Source organism: Cebus imitator, unplaced genomic scaffold, assembly GCF_001604975.1.
Source record: "Cebus imitator isolate Cc_AM_T3 unplaced genomic scaffold, Cebus_imitator-1.0 Scaffold261, whole genome shotgun sequence".
Classification (NCBI taxonomy): domain Eukaryota; kingdom Metazoa; phylum Chordata; class Mammalia; order Primates; family Cebidae; genus Cebus; species Cebus imitator.
Window position 1 is genome coordinate 1684278 of NW_016107576.1, and position 21417 is coordinate 1705694.

Sequence of the window (21417 nt, forward strand, 5' to 3'; positions counted from 1 at the left end):
TAACTTAAAGAATAAATTATTTAAATGTACAGAGAGTTGTAAATTTACAGAGTTGCAGATGGCCCCTGCCTGCCGGGCTAAGAGCTCATTTTCATAGTGGCCTTGAGCTGATATCCTCTGCCTCTCTGAATCCATCCTCTGCCCTAGGAGGCTGACCTCTGCTGGAGACATCCCCTGAGCCCCTCTGCATCTTGTGGTTGTGTTCAGCCAATGGGGAGCACCAGCAGATCAGGGTGAGGAGAGAAAGAGGTTAAGGTGCCGCTTCTCTGCTCTCTGGCTGGATCTGTGTCCCTGCCTTCTCTGTCCTATAGTTTGCAGCACAATTTTCTGTCCTTGTCCTGCTGGGCCTAGGAATGCTGCTGACATCTGGTTTCTGGGTGGCTCACCACCCCTTGTTTTTACCCTTAACACTCATACCTCTGAAACAGACCTTCATTAGGGTCATCTCTTTATTTGAACCAAGTGGGAATAAATTCTATTTCCTAAGAGACTCCTTGTTACTATTATATCTTGCCTTGCTAACATTCCTTCTGTCTCTCCCAATTGTTATCAAGCCTGGAAAGCAGCATACCCCATGTTACTGTCTCAGCATTAACTCTAGGGGACCTCATACCCTCATTCAGTTCCCCTGTAAAAAAAAAAAAGATGACTTTGCTTACATCCCCTGGAATTTTAAGCCTCTGCGGACCTGTGAATCAGTGTTTATTCAACAAGCTTCTCTTACACAGTTAGACTGTTGCCTGGAATCAGAGCTTGTTTGGTTCCTGAGCTTTTCCTGCATTAATGTGAAATATGCAGTCTTTGTACCCTGGTGGGATAGAGGAACATTTCAACCTACAGCGTATAGGATATAGGATCCTAGTTTAATTTTGAATGGTCATCCCCTGAGTTCTTCCTCCAAAGCCCTAGCTAATAAATATTTTTGTCCATGAGCAGGAACTTAAAGATTGTTTTTAAAGTGAGAAATGGGGAGATACCAGTCAAAGGGTACAAAGTTTCAGTTATTCGCGATGAATAAAGGCTGGAGGTCAAATGTATTGCAATGTGACTATAGTTTACAATACTCTACTGCATACTTGAAATTTGCTAAAAGGAAAGATTTTTAAATGTTTGTTCTCACCAAAAAAGAAAAAAGTAGTAACTATGTTAGGTGATGGCTATGTTAACTGACTTAATTGTGGTGATTATTCACAATGTCTAGCTAAGCATCAAGTTGTATACCTTAAATAAATATCATTTTTATTTGTCAATTAGACTTCAATAAAGCTGGGGAAGCAAGCTACCTCCTTAGGCCTGCATTAATTCCCTCGAGCTCTTTCTTAGTATTTATATCCAAAGGACTAACTTTCTATTTATACATAGAGGGGGGCCTCCCAAGACCTAGAGACCCCTCATTGCTTTTAGGCATTCATGTCGCACACCAGCCCAGGCAATATTTTACCAAGTTCATACTCGTTTGAATCTTTTGTTTATTTATAGTGACAGTAACATATTTGGCACTTGCACGTCCTCCTAAAAGCCTGATAACCCGTTATCTTGTGCTATAAGCGGCCTAGCTTTCACTAAGTTAGCAATGAGGGTTGGAGAGGGCAGGGAGATGGGGAACATTCCGATTAGCCAACAGTTTCCTAATGCAAGTATGTCTGTGGCGCAGCCGCGTCGCCTACCAAGGAAACCTGTGAATTCACCACGGAAGCTGTCAGGCCAGCTTAGAGGCATCCGTGATGAAAATCCTGAGTTACTTCTGGAGTAGGTGATTGATGTTTCAGATGGAAGATGATTTTGATGGAATCCAAGCTTGCTGTGATCAGAGTTAATAGGGATAATGATGATGATAATGATATTTACATTATCTCTTTCTTCCAAAGAACCCTTCAGTTCTTTTATCTCATTTGCCTTGAAAATGTCCCTTTGGAGTTGGGAGGGGAAGGTGTTATTAATCTGTTCTTCAGGAAAGAAAATATAAAGAGACTTAATTGCCAGGCTTTCAGGCTCCATTTTGGTAGTAAGAAGAGATATTTAAATAACAAATTAAACTTGGAGAAACACCAATCTTTCTCAGTTCCCACTGATCCTATATAATGCTGCCAGATCAAGCTCCAATAATATTACTTCTTGACCCAAAAGTCTTCAGGGGATCCTGGCAGACTGCCAAATTCAGTCCAAATATCCTAACTCAGCAGGCAAGCCCCTCAACGTTCCAGCCTATGTTGCCTCACCATGCTCTTATGTTTACCCTGTGTTTCAGCCAGATAAATTGGCTTGCTCACCCCTTACTGCCTGCTCTGAGCACCCCATTCTCCTTTTATAATGTTCATTCCCCTTGCCCCGACTTGTTCAATGTCTGTCTTTCCTGTTGCATGTACATTCCAGGAAAGTAGGGACTGTCACCACTGTATCCTCAGGGCCTAGCAGAGTTAACTGGCATGTAACCGGCTCAAATACTTGCTTCTGAAGTGCACATGATGCTCTTCCACCTCCACTCCTTTGCCTCTGCGGCTCCCTCGGCGTAGATGACCTATAGTCCCATCTCAACCTATTGAAGCCAGAGCTGTCCTTCCAAGCCTAGATCAAAGCCCAATTCCTATGTCTGGCCTCCCTGACTTGGGAACAGACACAGCATTGTTCTTTTGTAGTTTGTACCATCTAGGTACAAACTCTATCATAATAATTTGTGTAGTTGTGTAGTCATTCTTCCCTGCCCCTCCCAAACCATTAACTCTTGAAAGGGAGGAGATGTACCCCAGAGCCTGGCAGAGTACAGGCACTTGTTAAATATGTGCTCACTTGTCTAAAATCACTGATGACCAGCATTCTTCAGTCAGCAAAATTCCCACTTCCAGAACCCCCGCTTGTGACGAGAGGGTATTTTTCTGTTTCCTCTCCCTTATTCTTTCCAAGGTGGGGAGGAAGCTCAGTCAGGGGATCCCTGCCAACTCTTCCTTTAAAAAGCATCTCCCTTTCTCCTCTGTGAGGAACAGTATATCTGGCATGGAGGTGGAGGGCTCCATTTCCTACTGGGACCCACGGCAAGTTTGCAAGGTGGCATTTGGCATTTTTTAGCTTCACTGCCAGTGACAATCTAAATAATGCAGAAATAATCAATGCAACATCAACTGAGAAGGTGTGATTAAATCAACGACCTCCCCAAGGAATTTTAGAACTACTCTGTGCATCTGATGAGCATTCGCACAGATCATTCAGTTCTCATAAAAATACACCAAGATTGAACTAGCTCTGGGGCTAGGCGAAAGCTTAGAAGCAGTGCATTTTTGATAGATAGACTGAAGACCCTCGGCTAATAGCAATGTGGGCATATTGACCATCTGGGATGTAACACTCTGTATAATTTAGAAAGAGCTGCTTGAATAACTGTGTTGTGGAATATGCAGGGCTGTTAAAACTGATGATGTAGATCTACATTTGTTGAGATGGAAAGATGCCTACAATATTGCTAAGTCAAAGGAAGGAGACTTCAGAACAGCATGATTATGTAAAATTCCATATTTATACTCATCTCTATTTACAGATCTGTGAATAGTCTCTGAAATGTTAGTAATAGTTATCACTGGGTGATAAAATTGTGGAGTAGTTTTTTCTTTTGTAGATTTTTGTGTTGCTTGAATTTTAATAGTAAGCAGTTATTTTTACAATCATCAAAACAAAAAAATACAAATTGAAAAAACTTGTTGGAAATAAAAAAGCCTCAATTTTTAAAAACCTTCAAATTTTTAAAAAGATGCTTACTATAAAACAAACAAAAACCAAACTCTTCTATGAGCAAATAAAAAAAATCATTCACCTGCCTCCATCACTGAACCACGTAACTATGTGCTGACTGTGGTTAGCAGTGAAAGGGAAGAAGGGACACCGTCTGAGGAGAAGCACCGGGGAACACAAGGTCTCCTGACTTACTGTGCACAATGGGCACACTTGTTAAGTGCCTGAAGTATGAAGTATCACTTCAAATATTATTTTAATCCAAGCTTTGATGGCAATTGATTTATAGGTACAGTATTTTTCTAAGTTCATAGCCTAAAGGACAAGAGAGAAAATATCCCATGACTGACTGCAAAGAAACGATGACTTCACTCCCCATGGCAGTTTCTATTGCAAAGAAAAGAGACATACGCTGTTGATCACAGTACAACTCACACTTTATTCCATTGTGATTGGTATACATGTAAGACTGAGACGGCAAGAGACTAAAAATCAGTGCAGAACTTCTCTGAACTAAAGGGCCGTGAAAGGCATGATTGGTTTTGGCACACAGAGCGAATAACTATACATTGGCTGGAATGAGGTGGTCAGGAAAATAAAATGCACAAATCTTAACACCATGTTGAAATCACGTCTGAGTTCTGGAGAATGTTAAAGGGTAAATAATTACAAAGACTGACATGCAACTCTTTACCTTACATTATTCATCTACAGACTATTTTTCTCCCTCAGAGATGAGGAGATGGCCTTAGTAATCTGTTCACAGCAGCTGAGAAGACCAATCAATGCACATTAGAAAGATCTGCCTGATTTCTATAGTAATTCATTATAGCTGAAGAAATAATGCTAAATAATATATTTTCTATGTATCATCCTTTAACTAAATTGAATCGCATCACCCAAGTAATTCTGACTTAACTTTTACTTAAATATAATTTCTCATGTCTTTTAATGTCAAAAAGCAGTTTCTGTTAGCGATCTTTGCCAGATCCATCGTTGTCTATCACAATGGACAAGAGGAAAACGTAAGTGATAGTATATTTCCTTTTCAAAAATAACATTATGCTAATTAGAACGTCAAAGAAGTAATATGCTGCCAGTAATTTAGGTTTTCACATCATCAATCACATAGGGAGTCCAAAGAAGCCAGCCTAGCATGTAACGTATCAGAGCAGAATGCACTGTAGAGGAGGCACACAGAGTCTAAGTGATTTCTCCAAAGAGAAGGAAAGACAGAAAGAAGCAAAAGAAAGGAAAAGTGAAAAACAGAACAATTTGTTACAAAAAAAAAAATCTATTCGCTTGCAATTGATTAAACATAATAGAGAAGAGTGCTTTGATTTGGGATAATAGAAGTAAAGATATTAAAAATTATATGTCAGTAAGCCTGAACTGGCTGATTGGGTCATTTTTCCTGTGGTTGTTTTTGATTATGTTGAGCTCTCACAGGGAGAATTTTTGCTTTTGCCAATGTAGGGCCAGATTTAAACCCAAAGGGCAACCTTAACTGCTGAGAACATTTTTTCTTTGTTAACTTGGGCATGTGGCTAACATTCATTCTCTCTCTGGTAAAAAGAGATTATTCATCCCTGATGAGATGGTTCAAAATATGACAGTGACCAAGACGTGGTTTATTCACAGGATGTACATAATTGGATATTTGCATATGGTATGAATTAAAAAGTTAAGCAACAAGAGAAGGAGGAGAAAAAAGCTTTTGCAAATTTCTGGCATAAAATCCTCAAATAAGAAAGATAGTGGTTAAGGATGTCTTCATTTTCTCAGAGGTTTTTCTCACTTCCATTTGCTATGGGGGAAATGAATGAAAGTAATTCTCTTCAGGTCACCAACATAAGGAATATTTCTCTGCCAACATAGAGGTGAGCAGAGCAAGACCTGAAGTGATATTTCTTAATCTCTCTGATTCTTAAGCCACAGCAATACAGGAAAGGTGGAGATGACTAGGAAGTGTGATAACATGCCTGGATCAGTTACCATTCCTTGGAAAGTACCGTTTCCCCAACCTGTTAATAGGCTGATTCCTGCAGGTTTGAGTAAAGGAATAATCTCTTCCTTCAGTGCTGCATTGTTCTTTGTAAGAGACCCATGTCAGTTGAAAGTTGTGTAATTTAAAGGCTAGAGAAGAAAGAAATTTAAATTGGATTCCACAGTAAATATTCATAGCATTTCCAAGGAGAATTGTCCATTGTCTGGGGTTGGTTTCAAGCGTCAAGGCCATCGCTTCCTGAACACGTTCATTGATGAGGACCTATTTACTCTGCCTCATACTAGACTACCAGTAGTCATTTTTAGACATGATGTCTCTTTTGAAAGAAATGACTTTGCTAGACCAGGATAACTGCAAGGGGTTGACGACTGGAAATGGGTGAGTCAGGGTAGTTGGAAACAGAAATGAGTTGAAGGAAAAAAAAAGAGTTCCTCCAAGGTCATATATGGTCAGTAATGAAGCAAAAATTCATGGTATGCGACTTAAAGATTTTCTAAGACATTGCAGCCATGGGATGTTTCCAAGCCTCTGATCTTTAATCTCTTAGCAACCTTCTGATATTAGATTTACCTGCCTAGGTGTGGTGCCCTACTTCTGGAATTTAGATCTCTGGGGCAAACCCTGTCAGGATGTGCCTGTGTGTAGTTAACACTGCCTCAGAGGGCAGCTCTGATTTTGGTCACAGTTCTGCTGAGGAGCCTGTCTTCCCCTGGTGGGGGTTGGGGGAGGGCTGTTAGTGGCAGATGTAGTCAGAGGCAGAAGAGACCAATGGCAGACAGGGTGGACCTGCAGGAAGGCAGCCAGAAGGAAGGACCTTGGGTTTTACCCAAGGTCAAGGTGGCTGTGATAGAAGAGAGAGAGGCAAAAGTAACTAACTGGATAAAAAGTTTTCAGAATTCAGAAGTAAAAAAGAAAGGAGGATTGCTGGACCAGGGAATTTCACAGGAACCCAACATGATTCATGATATAGAGGGAAAAAAAAACCAAGCTTATCTGACTGATCAAGAAGACATTCTTCAGAATGTATTGGCAACTAAACAATTTTCACACCAATAATACAAACACTAAATGAGTGTTTTCTTACTATGCTTAATCACATTTGATAATTCATTAGCTCTGTATCTTCTAGGTTGCTTAATTCATTTAGCAAATCCACAGCTTAGGTACCACCGTGAGGGGAGGGAGGGTGGGGGTGCTGAATGAAGCAATTCAACTTAGAATCAAATTTTGTAAACAAGAGTTAGTAGCACAGTGGCACAGTAGATTGTCAAGGAAAACAACGGGAGTGGGCACAGAGTCATCAGCCTTGCCTGTGTGGTCTTGCCGGCTACCAGGGGCGACTCTGCAGCTCAGGAGTCTACCTTCTTGTTAATTAAAACTGAGCAGCAGGTGAGCAGCCCGTCCACCTTTTCCAGTTCAGACATGCTCACGGGGATCAGCATATGGTCCTTCAGTTTCTCATAAACCTACAGTGAGAATTAAAGGAAAGGAAGCAAAGAAGGATTATGTTTCTGCCTGTTTTACCATCCTCAGAAGTGGAGAATCAATTTGATTTGTGCATCTAGGCTTTTCATTCATTTAATCCCAAGACACACATGTAGTCTCAACCACACACATGCCCACGGTCATCCCCACAGAGCTGGTGGCAACTGGTTAACCACTAGCTCTGTGCTTTAACCTCAAGGCCAAAGATGTGTCAGAAATGTGGTTTGGCTACAGGTGCCTTTACTCTGCCATTGTCACTACTAGATTAAGTGGTATGTGGAAGTTGGTAGCCATGTGTTCAGTGTGAATATTACTCTCTTCACATTTTATTTTTATTTATATATTTTTGGAGACAGGGTCTTGCTCTGTTGCCCAGGTTGGTGTACAGTGGCACGACCATGGCTCACTGCAGCCTCAACTTCCCAGCCTCAAGCAATCCTCCTACCTCAGCCTCTTAAGTACTTGGGGCAAACAACAGACACACCACCATGACCGGCTCATTTTTATTTTTTATTTTCTGTAGAGACGGGGTCTCACTATATTGTCAGGGCTGGTCTTGAGTTCCTGGGCTAAAGTGATCATCCTACCTTGGCCTCCCAAAGTGCTGGGATTACAGGCATGAGCCACCACACCAGGCCTTCTCTTCACACTAGCTGGGCATGGTGGCGCGTGCCTGTAATCCCAGCTACTCAGGAGGCTGAGGCAGGAGAGCTGCCTGAACCCAGGAGGTGGAGGTTGCTGAGATCGCGCCACTGCACTCCAGCTGGGTAGCAAGAGCAAAACTCCGTCTCGAAAAAAGAAAAAAAAAAAAAAACCCTCTCAGCTATACTAAGTTTATTTTCTTAGAAACACCACTGGAAAAATTTGACAAGATATAATGTAAGTATTTTGGGTTAAACTGCTTTTAAATTACAGGTGTGAATTTTATTAGCATCTTTTGACACTAACAGAAAGCATGTGTCAAAACTTCGAATCTATAAAATCAGATTTTTCTGTGATGATCAAACAAAGCATATTTTTAAAAAGAAAATCACTTGAAAGTGTACTGCCTAATTACAATGCACTGTGCTGCTTTAGGAAGCATTGTGTTTTTTAAAATTCAGCACAGTGGGTTAATTAAGAGTGTTGGAGTCAGAGTAGGGTCCCAAACCCAGTTCTGTCAATCTACTACTTAAAGAATTATTTCAGTGAAGTGACATTCCCTCTGAGCCTCAGTTTACTTCTCTGTAATATTGGAATAGTAATGCTGCCCCTATATGGGCTGTTACAGGACTGAATAAGATAATATACCTGGCATGCCTGGCACCCTGCCTGGCACTGGGGAAGCCCTTGGTAAACAGGGATATTATTAATATAATTGTTATTTTTGAGAGACACATGGCTGAATCAGGGGGCAGTGAATAATCATCTGGTGGGTCAGATGATCGGTGTGGCTAAAGAGGGATGAATGATTCAGACCTGTATTTCTCAAAGTGAGTTCTGTGACTGGGTGCTTGTTAAAATCGCAGATTCTAGGGTCCAGGAACTTGCATTTTTAGCAACTCTGATGTGCATTAAAGTATGAGATCCATTATTCATCTAAGAGCTGGGTAAGCCCCAGTCCTGGGTCAGGAGTCCTCTATTTTCCTTAGGTTCACACTTTCAGCCATGGAAATAGAAAAAATTATCTGTGTCTTCTCCCCACCCTTTTCTTCTTATCTGCTCAGAAGGATAAAATTTTCCCAAACTGTGATTGGAGGGTGAACCTAGTAATTATATAATATTGCATATTTAAAAGGTAGTATAAAATATCTTCTAATATTTGTAAAGCTTCAGACCAAAAAAAAAAATCAATGATTATGAAATGCTCTTCTGTAATACATAGTATAAATACCTTGTTCTTCTGGCAGAGATGAGATGCTGAGTGCCTACAAGATATGGATACTTGAAGAATCTATGGATGAGCACTGTTATGTTTGCTTGGTAGGGTAAAATTGAAATTACTAAAGTATATGGGTAAAATTGGCAGAGTACTCTGAAAAGCAAGGGAGATTTTCTAGACTAGGAAAGCATTCCAGATCCAGAGACAGCTCCCTTACTGGAACACAAAAGCAGAGACTGCTGGAGGGACCAGTTAGCTGATTCCAAGTGTACCATATTTCTTCCTGCTCTGTCTTTTCAATGAAGAGCTTTTTGTTACCTAGCACATGCAGTTCTTTCTGCAACCCTGACAGTGAACACCCACCACTCTGGATCATTCATACTCCTCTACCTAAATTAACAAATGGCCAGGTGTGGTGGCTCAGGGCTGTAATCCCAGCACTTTGGGAGGCTGAGGTGGGAGGATACTTTGAGCCCAGTTCCAGGAGACTAGCTTGGGCAACACAGGGAGACCTTGTCTCTACAAAAAATAAAAAATTAGCCAGGTGTAATGGCGCATGCTTATAGTTGCAGCTACTCAGGAGGCTGAGGTAGGAGAATTGCTTGAGCCCAGGAATTTGAGAGGCTACAGTGAGCCATGATTATGCCACTGTACTCCAGCCTGGCAACAGAGCAAGATCCTGTCTCAAAAAGAGAACTGGGCATGGTGACTCATGCCTGTCATCCCAGCACTTTGGGAGGCTGAGGCAGGCAGATTGCTTGAGATCATGAGTTTGAGACCAGCTTGGGCAATATAGTGAAACCCCATCTCTATTAAAAATACAAAAATTAGCCAGGTGTGGTGGTATATGCATATAGTCCCAGCTACTGAGGCTTAGGTGGGAGATCTCTTGAGCCCAGGAAGTGGGGCTGCAGTGAGCCAAGATCATGCAACTGCACTCCAGCCTGAGTAACAAAGACCCTGCCAAAAAAAAAAAAAAGAAAAAGAAAAGAAACAAATGGTCCTTTCTGAGGGGCAGCTCAGATCTGTCAGAAAATAATGATACTGTTGACCATCTAATTGTAGGTCTTTATGCTTAATGAGTATCTGAGGGTGGGAAAGTACATTTAATCAGATCTGGAGCATAGACTTGGGTAAGTACTTATTTGAAAATCTGAGTATTTATTTGAAAGGCTTTGAAAATTCGGTGTGATCATCTCAATTACTAGGCATGCATTAGTGAACAATGACATGAATGAGAAAAGTGAGTTAAATACATTTTCCTTGTGCCCTAAATGGTATTATCCTTTCTTTTCTTAATGGTTTGATATGTATAGAGGAAAAGGAGGCTCCTTTTGGTCACTCCATTATGAAAGAATCCCCAGGGAGCCTGATCCAGCTGTAGTGGCCAGAAGGGATGGTTTTTTACCTTTGCACTTTCTGGATACTCTTCTGGGGTTCGGTGCAGCAAGACGTGCCCTTTGTTGGGGATATTTAGATATAAACAGTTTGCTGCTGTATCATCAGGCACAGTGAGTTTGTCGTAGCGGTGATCACTCATCTGTTGCATGATCTATAAAGAAAAACAAAGCAGGCCTAAGCAGAGCATCTCCCCATACTTTCAAACAGAAGGAAGACAGTGTGGTAGAATACAAGCTTGTAACTGATGCTTTAGGCTGTTCCTCTGTTCAAGCTCCCATCTATTACCTCCAGTCACTTAGAACCAGACAAGGAAAACTTGATTAGGCTATGTCTTTGGAAGAATTGCAAGGGTTTTTGTTGTTCTTTAAAAGTATGTGTTTGTCTCTCTTTTTCTCTTTTTTTTAAGGTTTTCAAACTGTCTACTATTTTTCTAGTCTTTGTTCATAAGACTTATCAGTAAGATGCAAAATGGCTACATGTAAGGCTCAACAGGAGTTTTGATATCTTTGTCTGAGTAAGCAGGGCTGCCTCCTCTACAGGAAAGAACCACCATACCAGTAATCAGAATAGTCAATAAATCTAAATCTCATTTAGCAATAACACCACACATGCACACACATACATGTACACACACACACACACACACACACACACACACACTTTGCTCTTCCATATACTTTTTTGGGAGACAGAGTTTCACTCTTGTTGACCAGGCTGGAGTGCAATGGCACAATCTCGGCTCACTACAACCTCTGCCTTTCAGGTTCAAGCAATTCTGCCTCAGCACCACCCCCCACCAAGTAGCTGGTATTACAGACATGTGCCACCACGTCCAGCTAATTTTGTATTTTCAGTAGAGACAAGGTTTCTCTATGTTGGTCAGGCTGGTCTCGAACTCCTGACCTCAGGTGATCCACCTGCCTTGGCCTCCCAAAGCGCTGGGATTAGAGGCATGAGCCACTGTGCCTGGCCTGCTCTTCCATATACATTTGAGCTGAATTCATCTGTTCATTGGCAGGTGATGCCCTTAATACAATGAACATGAAAGCCACCTGGGGAGAATGAGAAAATCATATTCCCAGGCTTCACCTTAAGGAATGCTGGTTTGGCAAATTCTGGGTGAGGCACAAGAATTTTGCATTTTGAAAGCTCTACAGATAATTTTGAGGTAGAGGGTCCCTGGACCACAACTGGAGGAAAAAAAAACCTACTTGGCAGGTCTGTTCTCCAAATGATGAGCTTATTAGTATCTTAGCATAAAATAACTTAAAAAACAACACAAAAATGAACTCTGCACAAAGTTTAAAATACAACATCAAAACTCTCAAAAAATAACACTCCTCCCCCTAAACAACAAAACAATACAAACAAATATTATTTGGGGCTTAGTCATGTATGCTCTTTCTATCCTTTATCAGTATCCATACATTTTAAAGGAATCTGTTGAAATGTCATGCCAGGAAGGTATAACATGGTCTTTTCCATAATCCGGCTCTAATCTACCTTTACAGTCCCATCTACTTTTACTTTTCAGTGTTTGTATGGAAATGTGCTTCATATTACTAGGCATACATTCCCACTCAGTCACGGGGCACTGGATAGTAAGATTTATGGTATGAAGAGCAGAAGAGAGACAGCATGCTTCCCGTAGAAAATTCATTCCTAAGAGTGGCACACAGTAAGCTCCTCCTGACTTACCAGTTAGGTAAATCATTCACTTCTAGTGTGGAATATGTCAAGGATGGAGACAGGCCAAGAGCCATCCCATAATGGAATACCCTTCACATGGAAGGAACATCAGGAATGGGGATGAGCTGAAGCACTGTATGAAAGGCTGAGACCCAGATGAACAGGACACAGACTCGGTTTTCCAAGAGATTACAGTTTAGTGGAGGACACTGATAGAAAATTAGATAATTATATTACAATAAGGACTAGCAGGGCACCACACCAAACATTTTACATTTATTATCTAATCTAAAAATTCCCATTTTACAGATGAAGAAACTGGACTGAGAGAGATCAAATAACTTGCTCAAGGCCATTCAAACCCAGATCTGTGCAACTCAAAATGTTTCCTAATCATTTCACTTTGCTCTTTCTCAACTCCTGTAGCAGCAAACTACCTCCTACAAACTACATAACACCTACTTTTTCACATTCACTTGGCACTTATTATTTATTCTCTGGCAGCACCATTAATCCTTTTCTTGTACGTAATCCGATTATGACCTGGTACAGTCTGGTATAGGTAAAGAACTGGGTATCTCTCTTGCACATTTTAATTTAAATTGTTCCTTGAAGGGATAGGTCCATAGAGGGGACCACCTATGGAGTGGGTCCATCTTTAAAGCCCGAATTAGAAATCTTAGATCTAATCCAACATGTGGGCAATTAAGAAGTTATAGACACTCCTAAAGATTAACTTTTCTAAGAAACTTAACAACATATTCCATTTAGCCCTCTTTATGAAATGGATATGCCCAGAAATAATATGAAGAAGTTTGAGAGGAAAAAACCCAGACCCAAGTAGCTCTTTTGTTATGAATTGCAATTTAGTTCTTCTTATGCAGATTTTCTTTCTGGTTGTTTCCAAAACATAATAATAGCAGCTTCCACTTATTACTGTGGACAAGGGAACAGATGAAGACCCTGAGCTCTGGAGCCAGGTCTGAGTTTCAGTGTGAGTTCTAGCCTTTATTAAATGTGTAAATTAAGCTTTTCCCCCACTTCTTGGTTTCCTCACCTATAAAGTTGGAATAACAAGTCTTTCATATACTTATTGTGAAAGTTAAATGAAGATAATGTATAGATTAGGTACAGTAATAAAGCCTTAATAAGATGTTAGTATTTTATGACAGCATGACCAGACAAATGAGGTTCAAGATTATAGTCTGCAGTCCTGTCTATTATTCTGGCAGACTTTAACCTCATTTGTAACCTGGCTGAGTGTGGTGGCTCATGCCTGTAATCCCAGCACTTTGGGAGGCTGAGGCAGGTGGATTGTTTGAGCCCAGAAGTTTGAGACCAGCCTGGGGAACATGGTGAAACCTTGTCTCTACAAAAAATTAGCTGGGTATGGTGGCACACATTTATAGTCCCACTCCTCAGGAGGCTGAGTGGGACGATTGTAGAGGTTGCAGCGAGCCAAGATAGTGCCACTGCACTCCAGCCTGGGCCACAGATAGTCTGTGTTGGAGTCCAATCCTTAGTCTTAAAAACCGCAAAAGACTAGACTTACCATATTCTCACAATTACTTCTTCAGCTTCCTTCTTTCTAAGGTCTACGTTAACATGTAATCTAGCAGGGTTGCAGGCTTAGCATCCCTTCTGCCTAGATCTCCTAGAGAGAGAATTGCTATAAAGTTCCCAAATTTTTCAGAATAAGGACAAATTTTACTATGAGTTTTTGTGCAGTTTCTCTCTCTCCAACCAGACTGCTGGCTCCTTGAATGCAGGTCCAGGCATAATGAGGTGGACAGAGTCTGGGCTTTGGAGTCGGAAATGTCTGGGTCTGAAGCCTTGCTCAGCCACACGCTAATTGTGTGACTTTGGGAACCTCACATATGCCCTCTGAGCCTCAATTCCCTCAGCAGTAAAATGGGATGGGAATGCTATACCTATCCTCCGTAGGGTAACTCTGAAGATTATTTAAATAACAAAACAGATAATGTACATAAAATGTTTAGTATAAGTTTCCAGCAGATATTAAATGTGTAATAAATGTCAGTTCACTTCACTCTTTGTTTCTTGCAAGTCACTTGGCATATAGCAGGTGACCAAAAGATGTTTGCACTCACTGTTTCTTCATTCCTTTCACCTTTTCAGGAGGGCACTGTGATGAGCTGTGTGGTCAATCACATGGGTAAACAACTGAATTCTCTCAGAGAAACAAAGTACAGTCTATGTCCAGAAACAGAAATACAATTCATTATTTTTAATGTGAAAAAATATGGCTAAAAGGAACAAGGCCAAGGTCTGTCTGTTTTTCAAAGCCATTCAGAAGGGCACTATACTCTGGTCCTAACTCAAATGACTATGGATGACAAAGTAAGACAACAGGGGGTAGACCTGGACTTACTTACAGAGTATGTAGCACCTAAGGGCATTCAAAGAAAGAAAGGAAAGAGAAACCTTTGTGTATATCAAACTGAACACATAAACCTCTGTCAGGTTGTGACCCCAATTTAGTAAAACAGTCCAGAAACCCAATGGGCAGATTGACTTCTTCATAGTAGACTGGGGCTGCCTCAACATGCAAAGTGGCAGTTAGGATTTCTGAAGTTTCTAGACAATCGCTTTTGGTCAGTCTCACAAATGTGCTTTTTTCCAGATGCAGGGAATGGGATTCCACTATGTCTGGATCTCTGTTTATTATGTGCTGTTACGGGTTGACCAAGATGGCTAGTCTGCTCATGTTTGCAGTCCGAACTGGACGGTCATCCCGTCACATGAATTACACCTAGTTTACCCGAGAAGTTCAGGATTTCTTCCAGACTGCTGTTCTTTGAGCTAAAGGTTTACTAAGTAGGACCCCAGTGACTTGAGGACTCCAGAGAGATCCTTACAACATGTATGCACAGCCACTGCTACCTGGTCAACCTAGACACAAACAACAAAATCTAGAAAATCGATTACTCCCATTGACTTACTTTTCTAAGCAATTGGGAGAATTGTGTCTAGCATATTTTGGCCCATACATTTGGCCTGAGTGCTCCCACCACTCATAATCACCAGATAACTTCCAGTTGGTTTCCCAGTTTAATTCGTGGTCTGCAGATGCTTCACTGTACTCTTTATCAACAGATAAATCACCCATGTCTCTTAGTACCAGATGAGTTGAAAGAGAAAGAAGCATGGCCAGACCACATTTCCTAGGCCTGACTCTATTCATTGGATCCACAGCAGTCTGAGCAAATCCCCCACCTCTCAGCATGACTCATGCATGTCCGGTGGTGACTACAAAGCAGAAGCATGGAATGTCGTACATTCCAGAGGAAGTGTTCTCAGGGATTGTTATCAGTGCTGACTTCTTGTTTACCAGTGAGGAAACAAACTAAAATCTCCAAGGTTGTGCCCATCTCAGGAAGCACCACGTGTCACTGGAGTGACGGGCCTGTCCATTTGACTTCAGTTGTTTCCATCCTCTGCCCTGTCCCCCAACCTCACCTCCTTGCATGAACAATCCTCACCCCTACTTGGTTCCTATTTGAATTGTTCTTCAGTTACTGGCATCTATTTGAAATTCTAATCACTGTTTCGCTTCACTTTTTAATGGTTTTTCCTTTTCTGAGCATAATTTTTATCATTTAAAGCTTCCGGTGGGGACATTCCTAAACTTACTAGCATAAGGGCCAGTCCTATTTGAGGATAGTTTCAATTTTTCATTACTGGGAGGAAAGGAATCATAATATCTTTACAGGGAAAATAATTTAATGCTGAGAATATATGAAGTAATTCACTGTTAAGTTCCACTGAGAGTTACTCTTAAAATAAATGTCTTAAAACCAACAAAGCCACCTTAGCAGAAGCTTTTCAATTAATTTATCGAGACTCCACGGTTATCATTTTAAGACAGATTTAAGAATATGCCCAAAGAAATGACTTTTAATAATGAACAGGCCCCATTTGGAGCAGTGAGTGGTCCTGCTTAATTGAAAAAAAAAATACAAAAGGGATGTCAGCCATAGCCTTTCTAAATGAAAGGGATTTGTGGAGTGGTAACTGTAGATAACAAGCAAGAAATATGCTTTCCTCCCTGAAAAAACTAAAGGTGCTTATTATAAACACAAAGAGATTTTGTCTTTTGGAACAAAGAACAGGTTTCTCCTTTCCTGTCAGAGTGATTATTTTCCTTTCTTATTTTCCTTTCTCTTGTATGTTGTTACGGTCTGAATAAGCTTACCATTTATTTGTAGCTGGGTTCAGGAGACACATATGTACACAAGGCAGGGCGCTAGCCATTCAGCAGGAAACATGCAGAGAAAGATGCAGGAAGGCTGCCTCGCTCTCGAACACCTTTCACTTCTTATACCCTAATGGGCACTGTGAGGATGTGCTCACGCTGTGAGGATGCGCCTGGCAGGGCATCACCTCAAAGAGCTCGGGCTCCTGAGGACTGGGCAACAGGGAGGCCAAGGAACAGGTTTTGTTTCCCCTTTGTGGATGCACAGAGGCTTTGTTAAAAGATGAACACCATTTCAAACATCCCCAGAATGCAGCTGTTGGCCGTTTAGTTCTGTGTTCCAACATTTTTTCCTAAAAAAGCATGGAGAAGGTGGTACTGCTCCAGTGCTGTATGTAGTGTTCTTCCAACCCCAGGGACTGTAATTCCTCCTCCTCACTGTGCCCCAAGCCATAACAGAAAGGAGATGCACCTAAACTCTCCACATGTCACCACAAATTCCTTTCCCTAAGTGCAGATTGCTGGATATCCTGAGAGGCCCCAGACTCAACTCTTAATTATACAAATGAGTTCTACAGGATTTGGGGGAAAGATCTGAGAAGTCAAGTTGCTGTTCCAAATGCCCTTTCTGAATTTTGCCAAAGAAATGATTCTAGTATGTAAACTAATTTGAGTGATGATTATTAAATTGGATCAATTGGGGTCAGTTCTGTTCAACAATCTATTATGGAGCGCCCCCTTTGGGCTAGGCACAACCGCAGTGTGAGGTGGTAAAGGGAAAGAGATGCCGTCAGGAGATGAAAATCTGTCATTTAAGGCAGGACAAGAACATGAAGGTATGCTAAAAAAGGGTAAAAAGAGAGCCAATCTCACTTTTATCATAGGCAACTCCTTAATGAAGAAGGCACACAGCCATAGAGAGGAAATGGCTTTGAGAATCGTCATGGCCACGCCGTCATGGTCTGTTACACAGCTGCTGGTTGGAGAAATTGGCCTTGCTCCCCAGGGTGGAGCTGTCACAAAACAGAGTGGGAACTGTCTGGCTTTCAGCCCAAGAGAATCTGCATGGCAAGTTGCATTAACAACCAGGCATTTCCGGCAGTTCCCAACATTTCTGGGAATTTTCTCATCTAAAGGACTGAAAGCCCACTCCATTCTCTTGCTTCTTACTCACGCTTTCTTTGTATTACAGTAATTATGTTTTAAAAAATCCTGGGCTATGTTGTTTCATGGAACAATTTAGAACTTATTGGCCAAACTCTGAATCAAAGGCATATAAAATGTAGTTAGAGATGTTTAGGGAATATTCAAAGCACATATTTCGGTCACTCATAATTCATCCTTCATATATATATATATATATATATATATATATAAAATATACATAATGTACCTGTCTTAACATATCAAAAGCTAAACCAATATTAAAAACAACTGATTACTGAGATGTGCAATATATGATGCCCAAGTATACTTTTCATTGCTACTGCATATCTAAAATCATTCATTTATTTATCCATCCATCAGTAGTGTATTGAGAGCCTGACAATATAACAGCATTAAGCCCTGGAGGTCTTTTTAAGGTTGAGCCAATATAGCTATGGATAACATTCTAAAACTGATAGCATATTTTCATGTTTTATAGTCTTTTCACAGACTAGTTCAAAATGAACACTGCCTGAGAGGGCTTTAAGATGGCCCTGGACACCTGTCCCTCAACAAAGAAGAGCCAAAATAGCAAGTAGATAATCATACTTTGAATAGACATCTAAGAGAGAATGCTGGAATTTAGCAGAGAAGTGACAGAAAACACCTGACATACTGAAGGAGAGGGAGGCAAGGTAGACAGCCTGGCTGGGATCAGCTGGGAGCCCAGAGAGGGTCCCTGGTGAGAGGAAAGGGTAAGTGAGAGATTCCCAGTGGTCCATGTTCCCACACTGACTCCAAAAATCCTAGTCATAACAGTCTCTTATCCCCCAAGGACTCTGAGACTGGTATTCCTGGGGTCTGTGTGGCAGCACTGCTCCAGAGAGGGAAGTCCCTCTGGGTCCTATGTACCCACCTAGTCCTAGACAGCTAGAGAGCCAGTTAGAGAGCCCACTTCCCACCAGACTGCCTTGTGCCCTGGGACCCAGCAACCCCTGCATCTTCACGAACCCCACTGACAGAGGCTTTAGGGTGCAATGCAGGTTGGACCTGGCAGAGTGGCAGGGTCTCCAGCACTCTAGCCCACACACTGTCCTACACACTGGGGAGGCTGACCCTCTGACAAAGGGAGCTGAAGCAAGTGTTTCCCAGTGCATGAAACCTGACTTCCTGGGGCCACTGTCACTGACAGAAAACCCTGCCCCCACAGTAGAAGGGCTACCTCACACTAGTATGTGTCCTGAGGACAGGCTGCCACCATTGCCATAGCCACCTGAGCATGCCACGTGAGGCTTAGGAATTACTCTGTCTTGTTCACCACAGTTTGGGCCCATGAGCCCGCCAGGGGGTCCTGAGAATGGGCCTGCCTGGCCTGGGACCACCCCTGTCCTCCCCCAGTGCCCAAGCAAATTATCTGGGGGCCTAGGGATTGCCCCTCCCCATTGGTTGACCCAGGTGCACATGTATACCATCAGAGGGCCTAACAACAGGTCCAGAAAACCTGCTGCTGAAACCCAAGCATGCTGTCTGGGCGCTGGGGGATCACCTCACCATGTCTACCACTGCTGGCATCTGGGCAATCCTCCTGGGACCTGAGGAGAGGCCTACCCAGCCTGCCACCACCACCACTGCTGGTAATCTTCTGCATGCACTACCTGGAGGATTGGGGATTGGCCTCCCCAGCCCATTGCAGCTGCTGCTAATATCAGTGAGTGCCCACGGGGAACCTGAGGACTCATCCACTCATCTGGCACGCTACTGCCATAACCAGCACCCAAGCAAGCTGCCTGGAGGCCCAAAAATCAGCCTGTCTGGACTTGCTAACATTGGTGCCCACATAGGCCACCCTGGGACCCAAGAACAGGCATGCTTGGTCTGCTGCTGCCAACAGCAGATCCTGAGGACGGGCCCATCTGGTTTCCTATCCCCAGGAAAATCTCAGCGTAACCTCCACTAACAACTGCAGCCTATGCCACTGAGGAAATCACAGACATCACTGATGGTGTTTATAGCCAAAGAAATCCTATGTAGACTACACCACTATATATCCCCAGAATAAAAGCAAAAGTGCCCTAACCAACCAACACCATAGATCTATTTACAGGAAGAATATTTTCCCTATGAAAGCCAATCTAAAAAATTGGAGGAAACGATTCTTACACCAGATGCACAGATACCAATGAAAGGACACACAAACACAAAAAAGCAAGGAAATACGACACTTCCAAAGGAACTCTGGAAGTGTTCCAAAGGAACATGTTGACAAGTTCTAAAGGACACTTCCAAAGATTCTCAAATAGATAACACCCCAAAAGATCTTTTCCCCAGCATATTATAGTCAAACTGATATAGTCTTTGGGTCCACACCCAAAACTCATCTTAAATTATAATCCTCATAATCTCCATGTGTCAAGGGGGTGCAGGTAATTGGATCATTGGGGTGGTTCCACCCCATGCTGTTCTCATGAAAGTGAGTGAGTTCTCACAAGATCTGATGGTTTGATACGTGTTTGATAGTTCCTCTTGCATTCATTCTCCTTCCTGCTGCCTTGTGAAGAAGGTGCCTTGCTTCACCTTTGCTTTCCATCATGATTCTAAGTTTTCTGAGGCCTTCCTAGCCATACAGAACTGTGAGTCAATTAAACCTCTTTCCTTTATAAATTACCCAGTCTCAGACAGTTCTTTAAAGCAGTATGAAAACTAACTAATACAGTGTCAAAAGTCTAAAACAAAGGGAATTCTAAAAACAGCAAGAGAAAAACATCTGATAGGGTTTGGCTCTGTGTCCCCACCCAAATCTCGTGTTAAACTGTAATTCCTGATGTTGGGGGAGGGACCTAGAGGGAGGTGATTTTGTCATGGGGGCAGATTTCCCCCTTACTGTTCTCATGATCATGATTTCTCACAAGATCTGATGGTTTAAAAGTGTGTGGCACTTCCCCCTTCTCTCTCTCTCCCTCTTGCTTCACTATGTGAAGAAGGTGCTTCCTTCCCCTTCCGCCATAATTATAACCTTGAATGTACATGGCTTAAATTTTTTGAAGATATAGAGTGGCTGAGTAGATTAAAAAACCCATGACCTATCCAAAGAAATGAGGGTTATTAAAAAACATTAAAAAATAAAAAACTCATGACCTACCCATATGCTGCCTAGTGAAACTTACTTCACCTATAAAAAGACAAATATAAACTGAAAGTAAAGGAAAAGAAAACATATTCTACACAAACAGAAACCAAAGGCAAGCAGGAGTAGATATATTCTAAGATAAAACAGATTTTTAATGAAAAACAGTAAAAAGAAAGAAGGTTATTATGTCCTAATAAAGGGATCAATTTAGCAAGAGGATATAGCAGTTCTTATTTATTTATTTATTGCATTTTAGGTTTTGGGGTACATGTGAAGAACATGCAAGATTGTTGCATAGGTACACACATGGCAGTGTGATTTGCTGCCTTTCTCCCCTTCACCTATATCTGGCATTTCTCCCCATGCTATCTCTCCCCACCTCCTCAACCCCCGTCCCTCCCCCATTTCCCCCCAACAGACCTGAGTGTGTAGTGCTCCCCTCCCTGTGTCCATGTGTTCTCATTGTTCAACACCCGCCCTCATTGTTCAACACCTGCCTATGAGTGAGAACATGCGGTGTTTGATTTTCTTCTCTTGTGTCAGTTTGCTGAGAATCATGGTTTCCAGGTTCATCCATGTCCCTACAAAGGACACGAACTCATCATTTTTGATGGCTGCATAATATTCCATGGTGTATATGTACCACATTTTCCCTGTCCAGTCTATCATCGATGGGAATTTGGGTTAGTTCCAGGTCTTTGCTATTGTAAACAGTGCTGCAATGAACATTCGTGTGCATGTGTCCTTATAGTAGAACGATTTAT

At 41.8% G+C, this 21417-nt stretch overlaps 1 protein-coding gene across 4 annotated transcripts in view; it reads right to left on the minus strand.

Annotated features, from left to right (window-relative positions):
* Positions 1-4139: 4139 nt before the first annotated feature.
* DDAH1 (dimethylarginine dimethylaminohydrolase 1) overlaps positions 4140-21417 on the minus strand; it is a 164872-nt gene continuing 147594 nt past the window's right edge. For all 4 annotated transcript variants that reach the window (XM_017499844.1, XM_037728288.1, XM_037728287.1 and 1 more), the window contains exons 5-6: positions 10483-10626; positions 4140-7194 (exon numbers count right to left, since the gene is read on the minus strand). In XM_017499844.1, coding sequence (XP_017355333.1) covers positions 7078-7194; positions 10483-10626 — 261 coding nt within the window. In that variant the 3' untranslated portion in view covers positions 4140-7077. The remainder of the gene's footprint in view (positions 7195-10482; positions 10627-21417) is intronic.